Source organism: Hydractinia symbiolongicarpus, chromosome 12 (genome assembly GCF_029227915.1).
Source record: "Hydractinia symbiolongicarpus strain clone_291-10 chromosome 12, HSymV2.1, whole genome shotgun sequence".
NCBI classification, from domain to species: Eukaryota; Metazoa; Cnidaria; class Hydrozoa; order Anthoathecata; family Hydractiniidae; genus Hydractinia; species Hydractinia symbiolongicarpus.
Genome location: NC_079886.1, coordinates 9,723,616 through 9,743,182, shown reverse-complemented (window position 1 = coordinate 9,743,182; position 19,567 = coordinate 9,723,616). Strand labels below are relative to the sequence as shown.

Sequence of the window (19,567 nt, the reverse complement as noted above, 5' to 3'; positions counted from 1 at the left end):
ATCCCATTTCTCTGTTTATCAAAAAGATAAATCATTCGGAGTTGCTGGTGAGTTTTAAGTTACAATAAAAAAAATTGATCTTTTGACCAAGAGAAACAAAAAGCAGTAGTCTTCTTTAAAAAAGAAAATCTTTGTGTGTGTTACCAACTTAATTTTTTAGATATTAATTTAAAAAATCACAAGATTCTCTTCGAAGATATCAAGAACAAGGAGTCACCCCAACAAATCCTTTGGTTCGGAACTCCTTTTGTGATTGTTGGAAAAAAGTCGCTAGATTGCACGCACGGCGTAGATCATGGCATATTGAAAAAGAAGAAAATACAGGATGAAAAAATCAAAGGAAAAGTTTACCTTTTTACCGTTTTACCTTTGCTTTGAAATCTGAAAAGGAAAAAGAAAGGAAAAATAATAACCTTTTTCTTATCTATAGGATTCTTAAACACATCGCAAGGTATATAGTAAGGCTCGGTTTATGGTTCAAAATTCGAAAAAACTTGGTTGTCCAGCAAAAATCATAATTCGTGACATCGCCTTTTTCCCATACTTCAAAGTAAGCGCATTTATTTTTCCATTACTCGTTTTGCCGTTTTAGTCTGACCATTTTCTGCTCATCTATCTAACTACCACAGGACGAATACACTCCTGAAGATGACGAAGTTATGATAACACATGTGTCTGAGTGTGACACTCCTTTGCCGAAAAGAAGGAAGTTACTTTTCTCTAAAGAAGAAAGAAGCGCCATTGTTAACAAACAAATGTTAACTGACGAGTCAATAAACATCGCACAGAGTCTTTTGGTGTCACAATTCCCAACCATAGGCGGATTTCAAGACACGGTTGTTGGGAAGACGCAAAGTTTTGACATCGTGAAATACGAAGAAAATTACATCCAGTTGCTTCATGCTGGTTCTTTGCACTGGATATGCGTGGCAAATGTCAACAACAACAAAATTGACTACAGGTATTGCCAAATTTTTGATAGCTTGACAAGTGGAAACGTTTCCGTAGATGTTGCAAATCAAATTGCCGCCTTTTCTTACTGCCAATCAGAAGAACTTGTTATCGATGTTATGCCTGTTCAGCAACAGAAAAATGGAGTTGACTGCGGCCTGTTTTCGATTGCTTTTGCTACATCATTAGCATTCGGTGAAAACGCATGCGATAAGATATATGGCAATGATTCTCTTCGTCCACACCTTCTGTCATGTCTAGATGCTGGTCAAATGACTCCCTTTCCAAGTAAGCTACGCGCAGGAAAGAGAACTTTAAGGCCGAAAAAACAAATTTGGTAGAAATATATTGCGATTGCCGTATGCCATACAATACGGACGATGAAATGGTGGAATGTTTAAAGTGCATGGAGTGGTTTCACGATAAATGTGCAAACATTGCGAATATCCAAGCTTTGTCACGAAGGAAATGGTTTTGTAAAAAATGTAAATAAATTTCTTCCAAAAAAACACATCATCATTCAACATTTCTTTCCTGTTTTACCCAAATATCTACTTCCGCAATAAAATCTGGGTAAATCGGGGACCTGGGTAATAAGTGCGGCTAAAGGAAGCCATATTTAATGCCGAAGTATTTTGAATAAGAGTTAATTTTAAACCACGGAATGGCATTTTGGATAAAGCATCTTCCTTAGAAACAAGCTTTGTCGAATGTTTTGACATATTGACGGAACCGAGATTTTGAGCGGGAAATAGTTTGTTTACGTTCTTTCGTTTTTACTAAACTTTGGAAGTGTTCTTTTGATTTGAAAGAACAGTCGTTTACAGCATTACAATGGAGGTATTTTCTTAACTTAATTTAACTTGTTCTATTTTGGATTAAGTACTTTTCTTATCGTTGGAAAATACTCACCCTGAGACGTTTAGCCAGCTGGTAGCTAGTTAGTAAAAATAACAGTATGCTTCTCAACAAAGTAATCATCAATATTCATTAATTTGGCATGACTTTACCCCCTCTCATTTTAATTTTACAATTAAATTAACCTATATGACCAACGTGTAGGTCGTGCATAAAAACAATGCATCGAAATCATGTCCTTAATAGGGTTAGGTTACTTTTGTAGAAATTTCATCCTCCCGATACGAATAATAGAACGTGTTGGTCACGTAGGTCGAGTAGGTTACTTTTATAGGAATTTCATCGTCATAATACATAGCAGGCATTGGTCACACATAGTAATTCTTACATATTGCAGGAGGTTCTAAAGTCCGCAGTGGCTATTCATAACGTGACCGTACTGTAATATATTTTTTCTATTTGTACGTGACACTCACATACTTTATTATTTTTTTTATTTTTTCTATATCTGGGATTTTCTATATCTATTCTATGTACATAAAATCTTTTCTTTCTTGTTTCATAAAAAAAATTTTTTTATACTTAGCATGACAATAGCTAGAGATAGGGAAATGTATGTTCTAGCACAACCCCTGGCAAGTCAACGACAAGTACTGCCAAGTCATACAATGTAAAATAAGAGGTCCAATATTTTCAATCACAATCCCCTAATAGTCACCGCACCCATAGTGATCCAAATCATTCAAGGACCTATTCACTACAGATGACGTCATCAATGTAGAATAAGAGGTCCAATATTTTATAGCGCAACTCCTTAAAAATCAACGCGCACATAAGAGAATTTCGCTAATGATATTCATCAAAAATCAACGCATGCACTGTAAAAAAGGAAATTCCCTGAGGTAAATAACCGCATTAGTATTTACCATTATGAAATCCTCTGACTTTGTTAAAAATTGTATATAATAAAGAGTTAAACAATTACGTGATATTGCAAAAGGTCGTGGATTAACAGGGTATTATAGACTATGTAAAGCTGAATTGATTGCCTTATTGGAGAATGTACCGCAATATGTCCGGAGACCACCTAAAAGGCTTCCAGTTAAATCAACATCGGAAATGTGCCGCAATACGCTTGGAGGCCACTTAAAAAGGTTCCAATTAAATCTATAACGCCAGAGGCCATGGATATTTTTGAGAAACAGGAGCAGTCGAAAAATTGCCGATTGTTATGACCAAGATGCTGGGATGGTACAACTGGCTAGTTGATGCTGTCCTTAAACCTATAAAAGAGGGGGTCAAGGGGACCTATGAGGCCTGCAAAAGCACGGTTATGGGACTCTATGGCAGGGCAGTCAACACAAGACCCACAATGCATACAACACCTTCTATACATATTCCTGATCATACTATACAGGACATGCCATCTATACCCCCAAAACATGTTAAATCGTCTCCCATACCTGAATAACCCCCACAAAATCAACACGAGGATCACCACAGCCATAAAATCAGATAAACATGAAAAAGATTGTTAAGAATGCTTTTTTGTAAATATATACATACTGTGAAATTCTCTAAATTTCTTTTAATCCCCCCAAATTCATTTTAAATAAATAAAGTACGTGAGTGTCCCGTATGAATGTAAAGAAAATAATGAAGTACACGATTGTCACGTACGAATAGATAAAAATAATAAAGTATGTAAGATTCACTTACGAATAGAAAAAAATATTAAAGTACGGTCACATATGAATAGCCACTGCGTCGAAAGTCACTCCATTAATTTAATTGGAAATTTTTTTTTTTTTACTAGTTTAGCTGACTGTTAATTTTATCAAACCCTTTTTTCAGAAGACATTACTTCTTCAGCTTTAATTTCCTCTGTTAAGCAGACCAAGTTACCAAGTCTTTTAGTTTGTTTATAAAGGTCTCTGTTTATGTTCTATGTTCTTAAGATGTTCACAATTAAAGAATTTCAGATATAATTCTGCTACATAAATTATGATGTCATATTTAAGTAATAGCAAATCTTGACATTTTCTGTCATCAGTAATTTTAGACTTGTTAAAATGTGTGCATTTAAAGTTATTAATGCATAGATATTACAAAGATGAATTGATTAACATAAATTTTGTTGTCAAAATGTATAAATTCCCTTTTTCCCAGCGAAATTCCAGAGAAAAAAATCTGTGAAAATAAAATCACGTTTGCTACAAGACAAACTTTTTCGTTATGCTGGAAATACATGTCACTGTAGTTTCTTTGAAAAATACCAAAACGGAATGGTAATAATGCTAAAAAGTTGCCACAATTTGCTTAAAAACTATCAAAACAGGTCCATTAAAGGTTAATATGATATATACCATAGTTCTCTCAAAAACTGTCAAAATGTGACTTTGGAAAGCTAGAACAGTGCTTATACGTTGCTTAAAATTATCAAAACAATACCATAGAAGGCAGAAATAATGCCATGGTTTGCTTGAAAACTGTCAAAACTGTACGGTAGAAGGCTGATTATAATTTTCCCGAAATATAGTATAGAATAAAATGTTGAGAAAGATAATATTTTTTTAAAAATAGAAGAACCTTATATACATGTGCAATTTATTTTAATTTAACAAGTCTTTAAATTTTGTTACTTTTTATATAAGTTTTAACAATGAAACTTGCAGTGATAAGAAAATAATTAAATACTATTGTTTTATTGTGGCGCTTTTGTTAAATCACTCGCAACATAGCTCTCACAAAGATCATTGAAGTAATTACGATAAGCAAAAGAAAAAAGGGCTTTGACTTGCAGGAAAAAGTGTTGTATTGCGCGTACACAGAAGCTTACATTCAGACTCAAATTCAAAATGAATCAAAATTGATATATACTGAAAAAAAGTTGTTTTTTAAAATATTTTTTCGAAATAGAAAAGAAAAACTTTTGTTTTGTTTACCATGGATTTCTAATCAGGATGTCTAAATTTAAAACTATACAGAATTTCTATCAAAGTTTTAAGCCAGGATGAAGCGTTCTAAAACAGAACAAGCATTTTAAAATTGAGATTTCTGTTTTGAAACAGGACTGCATTTTAATCAGGCTAGAGTGCCTATAATAAGGTATCAACTTTATTATAGGTACTCTAGCCTGATTAATTATTATATTATAACCATAAAATCATAATCTGTACTTAGCAAGCCCTGATATTTATAGATAACTGTATACCTAATTTTTTATTATATATTTAATATAATTTTAGGAACTCCATCCAGAAATGAATACTGAACTGGTATGTGTAATGGCCAGTCTTGGTTTCTCAGAAGGTGACAACTATTTTAAGGGAGCAGACTGCTTGGAAAGCTTAAAAGATTTAATAAGATTTCTTCGACGAGAAGATGAAACATGTAACATACGTAGACAGATGGGTTATGCGAGATTACTTCAAAAGGTCTGTTCTACCTTTATTTAATGAAGTAAAATGTAAAAAAGACTGAACCTAAGTAGTTTGTTAGTTAAAGTTTTAAAAGGGATCCTGAGGTGATAAATCATGTTGGAAAAAATATAGACACAAAGAAATTATATCATTTCTGATCAAAATGACATCATTGTGTTGTTTTCCTTACCTTGATCATTTTCAATGTAATTTTACATAACGAACCAAGTTTAATAACATGAACGACAATATTTTTGGAAAAAATTTTTACAATTTCATTTATTGTTAGAATAAGAAACTATTTTACAATTATTCGTTGTTCGAATAATAAGTATACAAAAAGGCCATCCAGTTTGTTATTACACTCTATTTCAGCACATTTTGGAACATATTTTTTACTGAATAATAATAACTATTCAAGTTCAACATTAAATATAGCACAAAAAATCTTCTCTCTCTTGTTAACTTTGTTTTCATATTGAAATTCAGGCCTTGCCATGAGCATATAACCTCCCGAGCAATTAATTGCTCGATTCAGAGTGTCTAAGCGAGCAATTTTGCTCGCCATATTTTTCACTAAAAAAACTTTACATTTAGTCTCTCAGGGCATCTTTTTCAGCAGTGTTGTGATTAAAACGTCCACCACATTTCCAGTTTGGTCGGACATGTCCGTTGCTCGTTTCGAATTTTCGTTGGTTAAAACGTCCGATATATTTCCGTCTTGGTGGGACACTTAGATCTCAGAATTATTGAATAGTCCTGGTCCTTTAAATCCACAAGCAAGCGTATTCATAGCCAACCTGACCATCCTATCTAATTCACCGACTCCTGACTTAGTTAAAACTATGTAGACATAAATCTTTTTTGATCGGCCCCTTCGTCGTTGGTAACCAGGTCTGCGGTTCTTAACTAATGCAGAGGTGAATGCCGACAGAGCACAGATGACACAAGTCTGCAAAACTGCACTTACAGGCGGAACAGACAATTTATCGTGGATGTAATTGTAAATAATTTCTTCATTTGACAAAATAATTTGAAACATAGCAGGTCCAAATATAATGGATTATTTTTTTTATGCCGCAACTGTTATTCAAACAATTTTAAAAACGAAACCCACATGCGGTATAATTTTTTATTCTGTATAAATTTTATGTACCTGGCGTGTGCCTTAAAAAGAGATTTTATTTATTAGTTTTATTTAATCCACGCGGATAAAGATTTTTTTTGATTTGAAAACGAAGCATATTTTTTCCTATTTGCTTGAAAAATAAACATTAAATACTATTTGGGACATGTAGAAAAGGAAGTTGAGATTAAGAGAGTCACTATACCAGTAGACGCTTGATCATCTTATTTGGGGTTCACGATTAAATAAGTACCCCACTTTTCTACTGCAAAATAAATGCGCAACAAAGATTAACCTTAATGTCCCTATCACACGCGTTTTATATAATGGAGAATGAACTGTTGCGCGATGGGTGGAAAATAATCACACCAAATATCTTTTCAGTTTCACTTAAAAGACCAATCAGTTCTTGAGAAAAACGTTTACACTTTCTCAAAATGTTAATATTTACGCGAGCAATAGAATGCTTGGGTAACGAGCATTTACGTGAGCACTATGCGGGCGCATGCAATTGCTCATGTCTCATGGTAAGGCCTGAAATTCCAAACTGCATCCCGGTAGAGTTTCTAAAAACAAAGCCAATTACATCATCAAAAGCACTATTGTGATCAGATTTTTAAGGTTGACAGTAACAAATGCAAAACAAATTTTTAGACAAATGGACAGTCAAGTTGTTAATTCAGGAGGGTTTTTTTAATTTAAAAATGACTAAAAGTTATTTGTTGAATTTATTTTTGCAGGCACAATTTTTTAGGATAACCTGATGTTATCAGTCTTTATAGTAGTATAGCTAACACCCTCATATAAATGTTTGGAAATATGTTTATTATTTATTTTCGTTTACTAGACGGCTTTTATTTTGTAGGATTTAATTCCAATTTTAATTCATTATGGAGATGATGATGAAATGGTTGATATTGTTATGAGGTATGTTATTTAAAATGTCAGTAGGTTTACTTAACAGGGTTCGAATTAGCAGTTCACAATTTGCGAAACAAAATGCCATTTTTGCGAATCACTTTGCGAAGAAAATGATAAAATTGCAAATCAAATATTTTTAAGTGCCGATAGGAAAGCTTCAAAAGCTTCATTAGATCGCATTTTAAAAATTTAGGAACGAAAAACGGCAATAAAAATTCTTTTTTAGATCGCATTTTAAAAGTTTGAAAACAAAAAACGGCGATAGAAAAGCTTTGTTAGATCGCATTTTACAAGTTTAAAAACGAAAAACGTAGATAGAAATTCTTTTTGATATCGCATTTCAAAAGTTTAAAAACGAAGAATCGCGATAGAAATGCTTTTTTAGATTGCGTTTTAAAAACTTAAGAACAAAGAACAGCGATAGAAAAGCTAACCTAACCCTAACCCTAACGGTGTCTCTAAGGTGTTCCCAGGCCACATCTAAATGGTGGTTTACTTAGTTACAGAGTGCCGAAATTTTTGCGAACCAACTTTACTTTTTTAATTTGAACCCTGCTTAAATAAATACACTTAACGCATTCTGTTTATAAAAACGTATATAATAAGTTATTAGAAAAACTTGTATACATGAAAGGATTTATAGCAACTGCACTTTCTTATTTGAATCTCAAAATGTTTGTATATTTGTATAATTCGTATAAAAAAATTCTATAAACTTATTAAATTTTTTGTATCATTTCATTTTAGGAAACATGTACCTTAAGGGAGTTAATTTTCGCGGGAATTAATTTTTGCAGTTTTCACGGATTTTGCCCATTTCCGCGAAAATAAAATCCTGCGAAAAGTCTGGGAAGGCCTGATCCATGAAAATAAGTTCCCGCGGATTACGTAGAAAACTTCCAACCGCGAAAATAAATTCCCGCAAATTTTGCAAAAAAAAAATCAAAATATTTAATTTTTTTTAAATTTTTGCCAAATTTTAAAAATATGAGACAACATGTGTTTTTTATGTTCAAACTATCTTTAAATGATACATGCTACGTTTAAAATATACAATAATCGATAACTATTGTCTTCTTATCCATGTTTTTCTCATTTTGCTTGCAAAATAACTGTCTTATGTCTCGAAAGGGAGATGTATATAGGCGAAATTGACGACGAAGATAGCGAGTCGGAATGATGACGGAAATATTTTTAGCATTCTACAAGATGACCTCGACGATGATGAATAATTGTAACTAAGAAATTATTAAAAACGTTTTCCGAAATAAAAACCTTTTAAAATTCATAATTTCTTCGATTTCCTTCTTTAAAAATGTATACCTAAATTTCGTATTCCCAGTGTTCGATTATATAGAAGTTTTAAAATGAAAAAGACGTAGTCCCTGATTTTACATATTCGCGAAATTCTTTTAAAGGCTTCAACCGTGAAAATTAATTCCGCGAAATTTTTCAAACTCTTTAAACCGCGAAATTTACTTCCCTTTTTTTCCGCGAAATTTAAGGAAGGGTCGTGTCCGTGAAAATAAGTTCCCTCAAGGTATTTCCAAATTAATTGTTGTTGTAAAGCTTTTTTTATCTTCACTTGATGACTTCTCTCTTTATTTTTTAGGCTGTTAGTTAATCTTACATCACCTGCAGATATATGTTTTAATAAGCACACAGCAGAAGCGGAGGAGGGAGTAGGACGAAACAAAGTTACTCATAAATATCAAACAAAATACTTACAAGTTGTTAGCTATCTTCAGGATTATAAACAGGTACAAGAATTTGTGAAACATAAAAATGTTAATTAACTAATTTACTAAAAAAAGAAAAGTTAAGTACAAGGATTTTTTTCTGTATTATATAAATATTCTGAAGTAAATTAGAACTGCAAAACTATTGTTGATTTGATTTAATTTTTATGTTGTTATTCTTTGTACCATTCTTAATTAATTATTAGTTTTCTCTTTTTCGACTTGTAGTTTGTCAGGGTTTGTAGTTTTATTGCAGAGTTGTTTGTCAATTTTTTTAACCTCTTTGTCAGATGAAAAAGATGTCATTTTGCTCTTTTTGTGACCTTGCTTCAATATATTTCAAAATGTTTGTTTTTTCTCTAGCTTTAGTAGTGTATTTTTAAGATTGATTGATTTTTTGAAGCTGAGCACTCCACAGTGCTGTAAGTAATATGGAAATAAAGGTGTAAGTGAATATAACTTTAGATTTTAACAAACCGCAATCAATTTAACCTTCACTGATTTCTTTTTCATTGTTGGCAATACAGAGGGGTACTGTAACCTGTGCTGTGTTTAATGTAGATTTTCAAACTAAAAATATTGTAATAAATGTGTTAAAGTATTTCTCTAGGCATTCACTGACGAGAAAGTCCTTGCATCTGTTGGTGCACAACTTGGTCGAATTTTACAAATGGTAAGGGAACATTACTTTCATTAAAATAGGGCCAGGTAGAGGGATTATATCTAAAATTCTGATAACTTTCAATGGTTTTATTAAAGTTGTATGTATTTAAACAGTTTCAATTGATTGCATTTCCTGTTTACGACCTGTTAGTTTTAGCCTGAACACAGACATATATTACAAGTATTAATAGATGGTTTAACTTTTAAAAATTTTGGTTGGTAAAATAACAAACTATGTTCTGCAATCTGTATAATGTGTGCAGTTAATCTCTAGATGTGCATATTTTACATGGCTATATTGAGGGTGGCTTAGATGGAGAGTCCCAGAGTATTTATTGCTCATTTTGAGCTACGCAGACCCAATTAGGGCTCGCAATCTACTAGACAACTCCCAGCAACATGCAATGGCCCACACAGTGAGCCATCTCCCCAGTTTCCCTTACATGGCTTGAGTTAACCCAGGGCTATGGTAGCATTCACTCACTTATGTTAAATGGCAGACTAGAGGAATCGAACCCCAGTCTCCCGCACAGAGTACAAGAGCTATAACCACTAATCTACGGCGCCACTGACTTTTTCTTTTAATTACTAATGGAACATAATTAAATAAAATTCTTCCTGATCTTTAGCAGTCACCTAAAATATGTCGATGTTTATATATATAATACGTAGTTGAGATGTATTATGAAGGACGACATGTTTTATTCCAATGAGTAAAGGTACCCCAACATAAACAATTTTTTTGACATTATAGGGGACAAAAATTTGCCTGAAAAATTTTTTGTAATTTTTTAAAAATCTCTTTTTGTTTTAAGATACTTGGCGTAAGGATTTGTGACCTCGTGACAGCATTATTGATGATGTATTAAGTTGGTCAGCATCTATATTTAAATACCCGTATACGTCCGTCCGTCAGTCTGTCACACAAAATGGTAGCTTAGCTGCGCAGGTAGCGAGACGCACGCAATGCGGTATAAAAACGATGGGCGAACCCGTGGATTTTTCCACGGCCTAACGACTAGTAAAATTAGTTTTTTAAGTATCTTGCAAGATCGCACAGAATCAAACTTTTCACAGTGTGGAATTATATTACTGATGTTATCTTCACATAAGCCTAATAAGTTTGGAAGTTTAACAATGGTCTTATCCTTAGAGACAGGCAGAAATGTAATGGCAGATTTTTTTCAAAGCCATTATATAACATCACAGACATCTTTAATTTACTACGGCACCTCATTTATAGGACTTTGAGGATCGTGGTGAAGACGAAACGCTTTTATTTGAACGAATGCTTTTATTACTTCGTAACATGTTACACGTACCTGCTAGTCCTAATGAAGAGAAGGTAATTTTTTCTTTAGAAAAATGCATGCCAATAAATAGAATGTAAAAAAGGTGTACAAGTAATTTATAGCAAAATACGCAACCTAAAAGTGGAAAAGGATGTTACGTTAACTCAATGTTGAGAAAAATAAGTTTCTGCTAACATAGTAAATTTTAAGTCACAAAACTATTGTAAAACCCCTTCATATATGACAATTGGTGTGAATGCTGCCTTTTAATTTACTATCCATTTTTTTCTTGTCTTCAATTATTTTTTCTTTAATTAGTTTTTTTAAAAGTTTAAATTTCAAGAAAAACAGAGTAAAACTTTAGAAAATGGTATTTTGTTTAAATTAGATCAAATTTATCAAGAGTATTTAGATGCTGACTTTTTGGTGTACATTTGCAAATTTTTTTTCTAGAGAACTGATGATGACGCCTCTCTGCATGATCAAATATTATGGTAGGTATACTTTATTTTTGAATTTTTGCAAAGCAGAATTTGCTTACAAAGTCAATGGTAAATGTTTCTGAGAATGTGTAGTTTATTTGTGTTAATTATATCTAATTAAACTCACGTATGATTTGCAATGAGACTTTAGGCTTGGTTCTCACCTGGCACTAAAAAGCACTACCAAGCGATATCTTGTGTTTTTTTCATAAGTGAGAATCAGTTTCGACGCTACCTAGTGCTCATTATCGCTCATTAGTACTGTTTTTCGAGCACTAACGAGCACTAAGGCTTAGTGCTGTTATCAAAAATTTTTAATTACAGCACTAAGATTCTAGAGCTCATTTCATTGTTTTCTTTTGAGATCAAAGGCCCCAACATTTGTGCAGAAGTATTTTGTACAAAAACATGATTCCAAATGATGAAATAGAGTGTGAATTGTGAATTTATTCTCTGTGTGTTTTTGTGTTTCAACATAGAGGAAAATGTTGGAGAAATCAAAACGTAACCAACCTCAATGCATAGCAGAGAATGGACGGCTAGCAGAATGTGTTAGAAACTTTTCGGCGCTATATTCCCCTTTTTATTTCCTAGCCTGAATGTTGAACCATCCAAAATCTTTTTTCCCTCAAATTGGGTTTTAATTTTTGTAAACGTAGCAAAAGCAACCTTCTTCTACGTTCCATGCTTAAAAGAGATCTTATATTAAGTATTTTTCTCTTATAGTGTGAATCACTTTAAAACAGACGCTCATTTCCCAGTGCTCTTTAGTGCTCAATTTCTATCTCTCTTTAGTGCTCTTTAGCGCTAGGCGAGAACTAAGCCTTATATGTGAACTTGTATTGTTTTTTTTTTAAATTAGATTTTATCTTAGGAGCATGCATTTAAATGGTATTGATGATCTTATAGTTTATATCAGCAGTTCCCCTGACGAGGTAAATTGTTTTATTTAACCTCTGCCTTTCTAAATTTTGGATTAGTTGAAGGGTTGAAAAGTGATATGAACGTGTTTAAGATAACAGTAACCCTTTTTGTCTTAAGTATATACAAATTTTCTTTACTATTTCTTGACAATATGGACTAAAACGTATAAATGGTTCTGACTTATGATCTAAATTTCTGTTTTGTTTTAAAATGCACTTTGGTTTAACTATGTTGAAACCATGTTGGTTCACTTACTCAAACTCACTATCCTTTAACATAATTTTGTATTAATGTCAGACATATGATGACTTGCAGTCTTTAAAATATTTTCCTATTTTACCTGATCTTGAGTATCTTCTCCTTAAATATTCCATTATATCAGGTCATTTGTATAGTTTCAACCATGATTTTTTTTCTCTTCTCTTCTGTCTTTGTGCCTTAATGGTGGAGCATTTTCTGATTCGGGTGTTAGATTTCAATTAGAGTAACGGGAGGAGCTTTGTGGTACTAATTTGTGTGTTTAGCTTAAAATGACACAACCACAAGAGCATAACATTTCGTTTAGGACAAGAAAGTTCCTCACATCAAAGAGCCCAGCGTTCTAAGCCACAGATCATGGTGCTATGCACACAACTATTGTACAATTTATCATTTATATTTATATTTTCAAACAACGGCATTTGCATTTTTTTTTAAAGATCCTTCTGCTGCATCATGCACTATTAAAAGAAAATTATCAAGAGTAAAGATATTTCCACACACCATATAAAGCCTGTTCGATTTGCTAAGGCAAAAATATGCTACCAGCAGGAGTTTGCCTAGTGCAGCACTATGAAAATATATGTTGTTATCAAGTTTCTCTTTAATAATTTTGTCAGATTTTATGTATAATTTTAGAAGCGTATAGCACTTGAACTGTATTCAACAAAAATAGTTTTTTTATGTTATAAGTTTAAAGTGAATTATAGAAACTTGATATATCTCGTAAGAAATAATATTACAGTTATTGAATGGTGACAAAAGTGTTTAAATAGAAAAAATATGTATAAATAGGCCGAAAATATTTGAAAATATACATTCTTTAAAAACTTTTAATTTCTTTTTTTTTTTTGCCAAAACAAGCAAAACAACACAGTAAAAACTTTCGAATATCATAGGCAATGTCGAAATTTTCAGCTTCCTAAACTCTCTAAAAGTTTTATAACCAAATGTAGTGTATGCAAAGACTCCTCCATATTTCACACTGTTTGTATTTTGTCAAAGAATCTTTCGAAAATTTTATAGTGTAACTCAGTAATAAATAAGTTTTGTAAAAAAGCCCTTTTTATAAAATGTGGTTATCTCAACCTTTGGGCTGTAATTTTTTTACCCATGCATGGACATAGAATGTTTCTTTAAGGATGGCCTAAGTCATTAATGTTACACTTTGTAACCACTGCTGCAAGATAATTTCATTTTTCCAAAATAACCTATTGTGATAATTCATATATTCCAGACAGTAAAATAGGTCTTGAAAATAGTTGCATGATTGTCTGGACGCTTCATTTTGGCTAGTACAGAGTCAACATTATTCCTACTCACAGTTGTTTGTTTGTTTATTTAGGAAAGATGGGTGATGCATGCTATTGAGATAGTACAATTAATGTTAAGAGAATTAGTAAGAATCTATTCCAACAATACTAACAATTATTGTTTTCATTAACTATAATACAGCACAATTTTTCTTCTTTTTGATGTAGACTCCAGAAAAACTTGCCCAAAGTTCCAAAAACAGAACCGAAAGTGAAAAAGCTGAAGATACAAAGTTTGTTAAGTTTGAACTTTATTATTTACGGTCTTTTAAGGATATTTTAACTAAAGAGTTCTTTATGTATCTTAACTTTAATTTTTTTCAGAACCTTGCTGTTAGCAAGAGAAAAAGAAAATATTCACAAAAAAGTTGCAGGGAAAAAAATGACCAGTTCCAGGTTTATATTTAGTATTCGTTTTTTGCGATATAAAAAGCATTGAAGCAGTGTTATTTTATCCATCTGTAACATCCTGTCTGGCAGTGAGTGGATTTCGATCTAGGATAATATTTAGTGTATGCCTTTCCTGATATAAAAAAGCATTTAAGCAGTTACTAGGTGTAAGCAAACCTGCTACTCACTCTAGGTAAGACAATATACCACTTGGCTGCTCCTTGTAAAGTGTTAGTTTTTGATTCATTATTAGGTTCTTTTACCACTAGAAATTTCTGTCACTGTGAATCAAACCCACCCACTCAAGGCAGTATGTTAAAAATTTATATTTGCCTTTCATGATCAGAGGATATGGGTGTAAACCATTCTCAAAAAAATTTAAACACTGATTTAACAAGTTAAAATCAGAAAATAAAAAAAGTGTCTTACAATCAAAAAATTTACTGCACTTTTTTTAAAATTGGTTTTATTTGCTAAATGGTCTATCTAAAGGTGAAATATCTTCCAGTCAAAAAGTGTTATAGGAAAGAGTAGGTGCTTATGAGTAATCTGCTAGAGTATTATTAATCATTATTAGGAAAAACACTTTTCATTTTTCTAAAGAACTGTTTTCTTGGTTACTTTTTAGATTGTTTTTAGCTTGATGAATTGCTTATTGCTTAGTTTTTAATACAAATCTCAGCATTAGACCTGAGCAAATTGCTTTTTTATATGTCTGCTTATAAATATTTATAAATATAAAAACATGTACAAGTAAGATACTCAAGAAAGTGAATCTGCAAAAGCTGGAGAGTTTCTCCTGTGAAGGTTACCAATGTTTTTTTCTGTATGTTGTTTAGACACTCGAGATTTGGAGGAACTTTTTGGGTGAAGAATATGAAAGGAGTGGGAAACAAAAATACCCTGGTCCAGCATCATCATGTTGCTTGTAAGAAATATTTTTGTGGTAGTAATCTTAGTTTAAAAAGATCTTGGATTTTCATTGACGTAATCCAGGATTATCTATAATCTAATGATTATCTATTGCTGAAAGAAGTGACTAAAAACTGTTATAAGGTTGTTGTGGTTGTTGTTGTTGTTGTTGTTGGTTGTTACATTTTCTTTTTCGTTTTTTGTTCATTTCTACCAATTTTAATTATTACTTTGATCTTAAATCAAAATAAAGCTATTCTTTTCAGCTGTTGATGATATAAGTTCTGATCATAAGAAATTTAAAGCGAAAGTTCCAAAACGACGGCAAGCAGCAAAGGAGACAGTTATTGAAAGAACATCAACGTTAAACATTAGGTACTTGAGTTTCACCCTACACATCACTTCTAGCATCTCTATATTAAGATGCAGCCTTGTCTACCCATTCCTCCACACTTGATTTTTCAATATTCTACCATAGCCTTCTCTAAAACTACATGTTCTGAAGCACTATTCACCAGAGTGCATTTATTTGTGTAGGTTTTTTGCTTTAAACTTATCTCTCACATTTAGGTTGTTTTTGAAAGAATTTTGTGAAAAATTTTTGGAAAACAGCTATAATCATCTGATGAGGATCGTAAAGGTAAGGATATTAACCCTATTCTTGTTAGGCTATTTGAGGGCTCCTAAAAGCTGGGGGTGAGGGTCTGATTCAGTACCCCTCTCTTTGTTAGAGTTGTTGGGTAGACATTTAACTTACCACAAGTATTGCCAAAACCTTAACTTGGTCAAAAAACTGCTGATGTCAGTATTTTTTGCTAATGACGTCAACATTTCTACAAAAATAGTTTCTATATAAATTAAGACTTCCTTGGCCTTAAGTTTTGTGAGTAATTTGATGTCAAGGATTGTTTATAGCATCCTTGTAATAAATATTGTCATTACTAAAAGTATCCAGTAGTATTTCATGACAAATAAGATATATACAAGGGAAGAGATCAGAATAAGAAGAAGGGTACAGGGTGCTACCATTGGAAAGAGTTTAGCCTAATAGGTTTAAAACACTATGATTGATGCACAGTTCAGTTAGCTGCTGAATAGCAATGTCAATCTATACTAGTATTCCTCTCTTTTCAGCTATTTCTTTATGAACAAATTGATAAAAACTTTTTATAATAAAATTTGGGAAATTAAAACTCATTTTTTGTGACATTTGTTTGTAAACATCCAAATAAAATTGGTCAATTGAGTTTAAAGTTACCATGCTGTGTTTAGGCAAATGTGGTGGCAAAGCGCTCTCAAGAAAATGACGATACCTACTATCTTTGGAGTTTACGGTATGCATAGTGTTACATAGATTACTTGACTTATATCAATATGACAAGCGGATTTAGCAATAAATAAAATAAAGAAATAGGGAATACTGTCCGAAAATCCAATAAAAGTATGGTAAGTCTGTTGCATCTTTTTTGCAGGTAAAACTTTACCACGACAAAAGTTTTCCTTAAGATTTTTCCTAAAGCCCTAATCATTTCCTTCAAATTATCGGTTTTATTAAAATGTTTTTTTGTGTAGGTTTTTTATGGCGTTTAATCGAGCACATTTCTTTAAAGTGGAATATGTTAGGTATGTTATTGAAAATTGCGAGTTCGAACCCTATTATGTAAGAATATTTAGCATGATGTTCTCATTGTAAAATGTTATATTTAGAGAAACGCTAAATATGGATACATTTCATTACGTCCTCAAACAAATCAACACATACTATGACAATTTTTTCATGCATAAAAGAGGTGGATGGGAGCCTTGGCAAAAAAGGTTATTAACTTATTTTTTAAATTATTATTTCTGTTCTCTCCTGTTTCCAGTTAAGTTTTTTTCATGTGTCAGCAAATGCTGACACATGAAGCTCAATCTTAGGCTTGTATTGCAACATGATATGTTGTGCTCCACTGCTAGTTCACTCTATATATCTCCTAAACAGGAAAAGCTATGGACATGAAATTCTGCTTCCATGTCTTAATATAATATATAAATTCTGACTAAAAAATTGATCACTGTATTCTTTTTAGGATGACGTCATTGTTTTTTATCATGACATTATTTTTCAAAATTCTGTTGCTATGACAACCAGAAGTAAAATTTTAGGCAGAACATTTCTAATGGGTAATACGAAAAGTCACCAAAATAGAAAATTATTTAACCCCACAATTTTACGGTCGAAATAGTGTTAATGAAGCTCCTTGCTTACTACTATAGTTCCCATGATAATTATTAAGTGTTCTATTTCCTGGTTTTCTTCTTCAGGTTGCATTTATCCATACAAGCTTATAAAGAGTTGCTGACATACCTTTCACATATGGATAAATCTAATGATCATGTTTTGAAAGATGCTTCTTCAGTCATGAAAAGTAAGGCATTGTCTGTGTATTTTATCTTTTTTTTCTGGTATTTAGTCTGTGAATGACATCAGCAATTCTTAAATCCATCAGCATATGAAAGACATGATATTTGCTTTTATTGTTAGATTGTCACTAGTTTTTTTTTTTGTGTTATGTTTTTAGATAATGTGTTTTATCATGAAGAATATAGAAGTGTTTTTCTAATGTTACTTCGGCATTTCGATCAAAGTAAACAAACCAAGTATGTTTCAATGTATTTTTTCCAATATCATTAAGCTTCATTTAAACTAAAATTAAATACAATGCAATTAAAAGCTTATGCTATTGAAATTTCTTTGATCTTAGAAAATACATTGGCGATTTAATTGACACCTTTCATGTTTTTTTAAAACTACTGGAGATGTTTTGCAAGAATAAAGGAACGCTTTTAGTGAAGGTAACTTTCTGATGTTTTTTTTGGTGTAAACACCTACCTTTTACCTTAAGACTACAGGCACCATTTGTGAAATACACAATTGCGTCATAGGTCTCCACGTTGATCGCTATTTTCTGTTTTTTTTTAATTTTTTTAAGACCATGAACCGAGTGTAGTTTTAATTTTGTGGATTTCCTTCGTATTAAGGAAGTTTTCTACATTATATTTATATCAAAACAATTTCCAAACATCTATACAACTTTTGTTAGAGTAAAAAAAGAGTGGCAAAGCGACGTCGTAAGACCAAAGCACAACAACAAGCTGCCGTTCAGATGACTGCTGAACAATTAGATGAATTATGGGAGAATGAACTTGCACCTAATTTGTCAGCTTTAATACAAGGACATGACGCACTACCAACTGATGTTGGTTCTCCATTTGACATCTCTTCGGATGTGCCAGTAGAAGAACAAAGGTTTGTAAACACCTATACAAACTAACTAAAGAATGTTTTCAAAAACAATTCAGCATAAATATGTTTGATTTGGAAAAGAAAGTATCTACTTTCTGCCATGGATTTTAATTATTTTCAATTTCTTTTAATAGACCTTTAAGATTAGCCAAAGGTCCTGAAATCCCTTTAGTTATTCTAGATTTTTTAGTATTGCAAATGTAGTTGAGAAAAGCTACTTTTAAGCTTTCTCCTGAATTGTTTTGGCATTCATAATTTTTAACAAAACGTCTTTTTAAACTACTTAAAATAGCTGAAAAATACTACAAATAATTACAATACAACACAAAAATGCATATTTTTATTGAAAGTTTCCGTAAAACATACTGATTTCTTTCACAGAAACATGTTTATATTTTTTTTAGAATATTTGCAATGATAAACATCCAAGATCCAGAAACATGTTTATATTTTTTTTAGAATAAATGCAATGATAAACATCCAAGATCCAGAAACATGTTTATATTTTTTTTAGAATAAATGCAATGATAAACATCCAAGATCATTTGAGAAATGGTAGATGTGGCGAAGGCGTTGCACTGTTAAGAGCTGCCAGGTGAAGTCTCCTTTTCGAGTTACTATAATTGTCTTTTCGCAACAACATTGTGATTAATATTTTATGAGGAAAGTTAGACCTACTTTCTGTAAAGCAGTGAAATGAGACGGACTCGGGGATCACCAACCAGTTACAGTTGATGTCATTATGCAGCGTGTAAAACAGCAACATGCGTGTTAGCTGTAGAAATCTTGTTTTGTAATTATCCATCAGTCATTATAATGAGAGTTTGATAAAAACTTTCATTGTTAAAAGATATTGAATAAAACAAAAAAATAGTGGTGCAAAAATAACAACGAAATACAAAACACGAAACTTCAAATAAGAAACAGTCCTCAAGTTATTTGATAATATTTTAATCCTGAGAAGTAAAAAAAGAACATTACCTACATAGTAAACAAGAAATTCTGTTAATTCAGTGGAACATTTTTTTTT

At 32.0% G+C, this 19,567-nt stretch overlaps 1 protein-coding gene across 1 annotated transcript in view; it reads left to right on the top strand.

The window, feature by feature from the left end:
- The first annotated feature begins 1,635 nt into the window (after positions 1–1,635).
- LOC130621794 (protein timeless homolog) overlaps positions 1,636–19,567 on the top strand; it is a 30,782-nt gene continuing 12,850 nt past the window's right edge. Inside the window, exons 1-22 of the mRNA XM_057437143.1 lie at positions 1,636–1,791; positions 5,058–5,246; positions 7,223–7,284; positions 8,891–9,038; positions 9,628–9,690; positions 10,924–11,025; positions 11,426–11,466; positions 12,329–12,389; positions 13,982–14,035; positions 14,118–14,182; positions 14,274–14,345; positions 15,179–15,267; positions 15,518–15,626; positions 15,822–15,891; positions 16,524–16,585; positions 16,824–16,874; positions 16,959–17,066; positions 17,556–17,659; positions 17,813–17,891; positions 17,996–18,086; positions 18,335–18,540; positions 19,052–19,132. Of these exons, the coding sequence (XP_057293126.1) occupies positions 1,786–1,791; positions 5,058–5,246; positions 7,223–7,284; positions 8,891–9,038; positions 9,628–9,690; positions 10,924–11,025; positions 11,426–11,466; positions 12,329–12,389; positions 13,982–14,035; positions 14,118–14,182; positions 14,274–14,345; positions 15,179–15,267; positions 15,518–15,626; positions 15,822–15,891; positions 16,524–16,585; positions 16,824–16,874; positions 16,959–17,066; positions 17,556–17,659; positions 17,813–17,891; positions 17,996–18,086; positions 18,335–18,540; positions 19,052–19,132 (1,913 nt within the window). The 5' untranslated portion in view covers positions 1,636–1,785. The remainder of the gene's footprint in view (positions 1,792–5,057; positions 5,247–7,222; positions 7,285–8,890; positions 9,039–9,627; positions 9,691–10,923; positions 11,026–11,425; positions 11,467–12,328; positions 12,390–13,981; positions 14,036–14,117; positions 14,183–14,273; positions 14,346–15,178; positions 15,268–15,517; positions 15,627–15,821; positions 15,892–16,523; positions 16,586–16,823; positions 16,875–16,958; positions 17,067–17,555; positions 17,660–17,812; positions 17,892–17,995; positions 18,087–18,334; positions 18,541–19,051; positions 19,133–19,567) is intronic.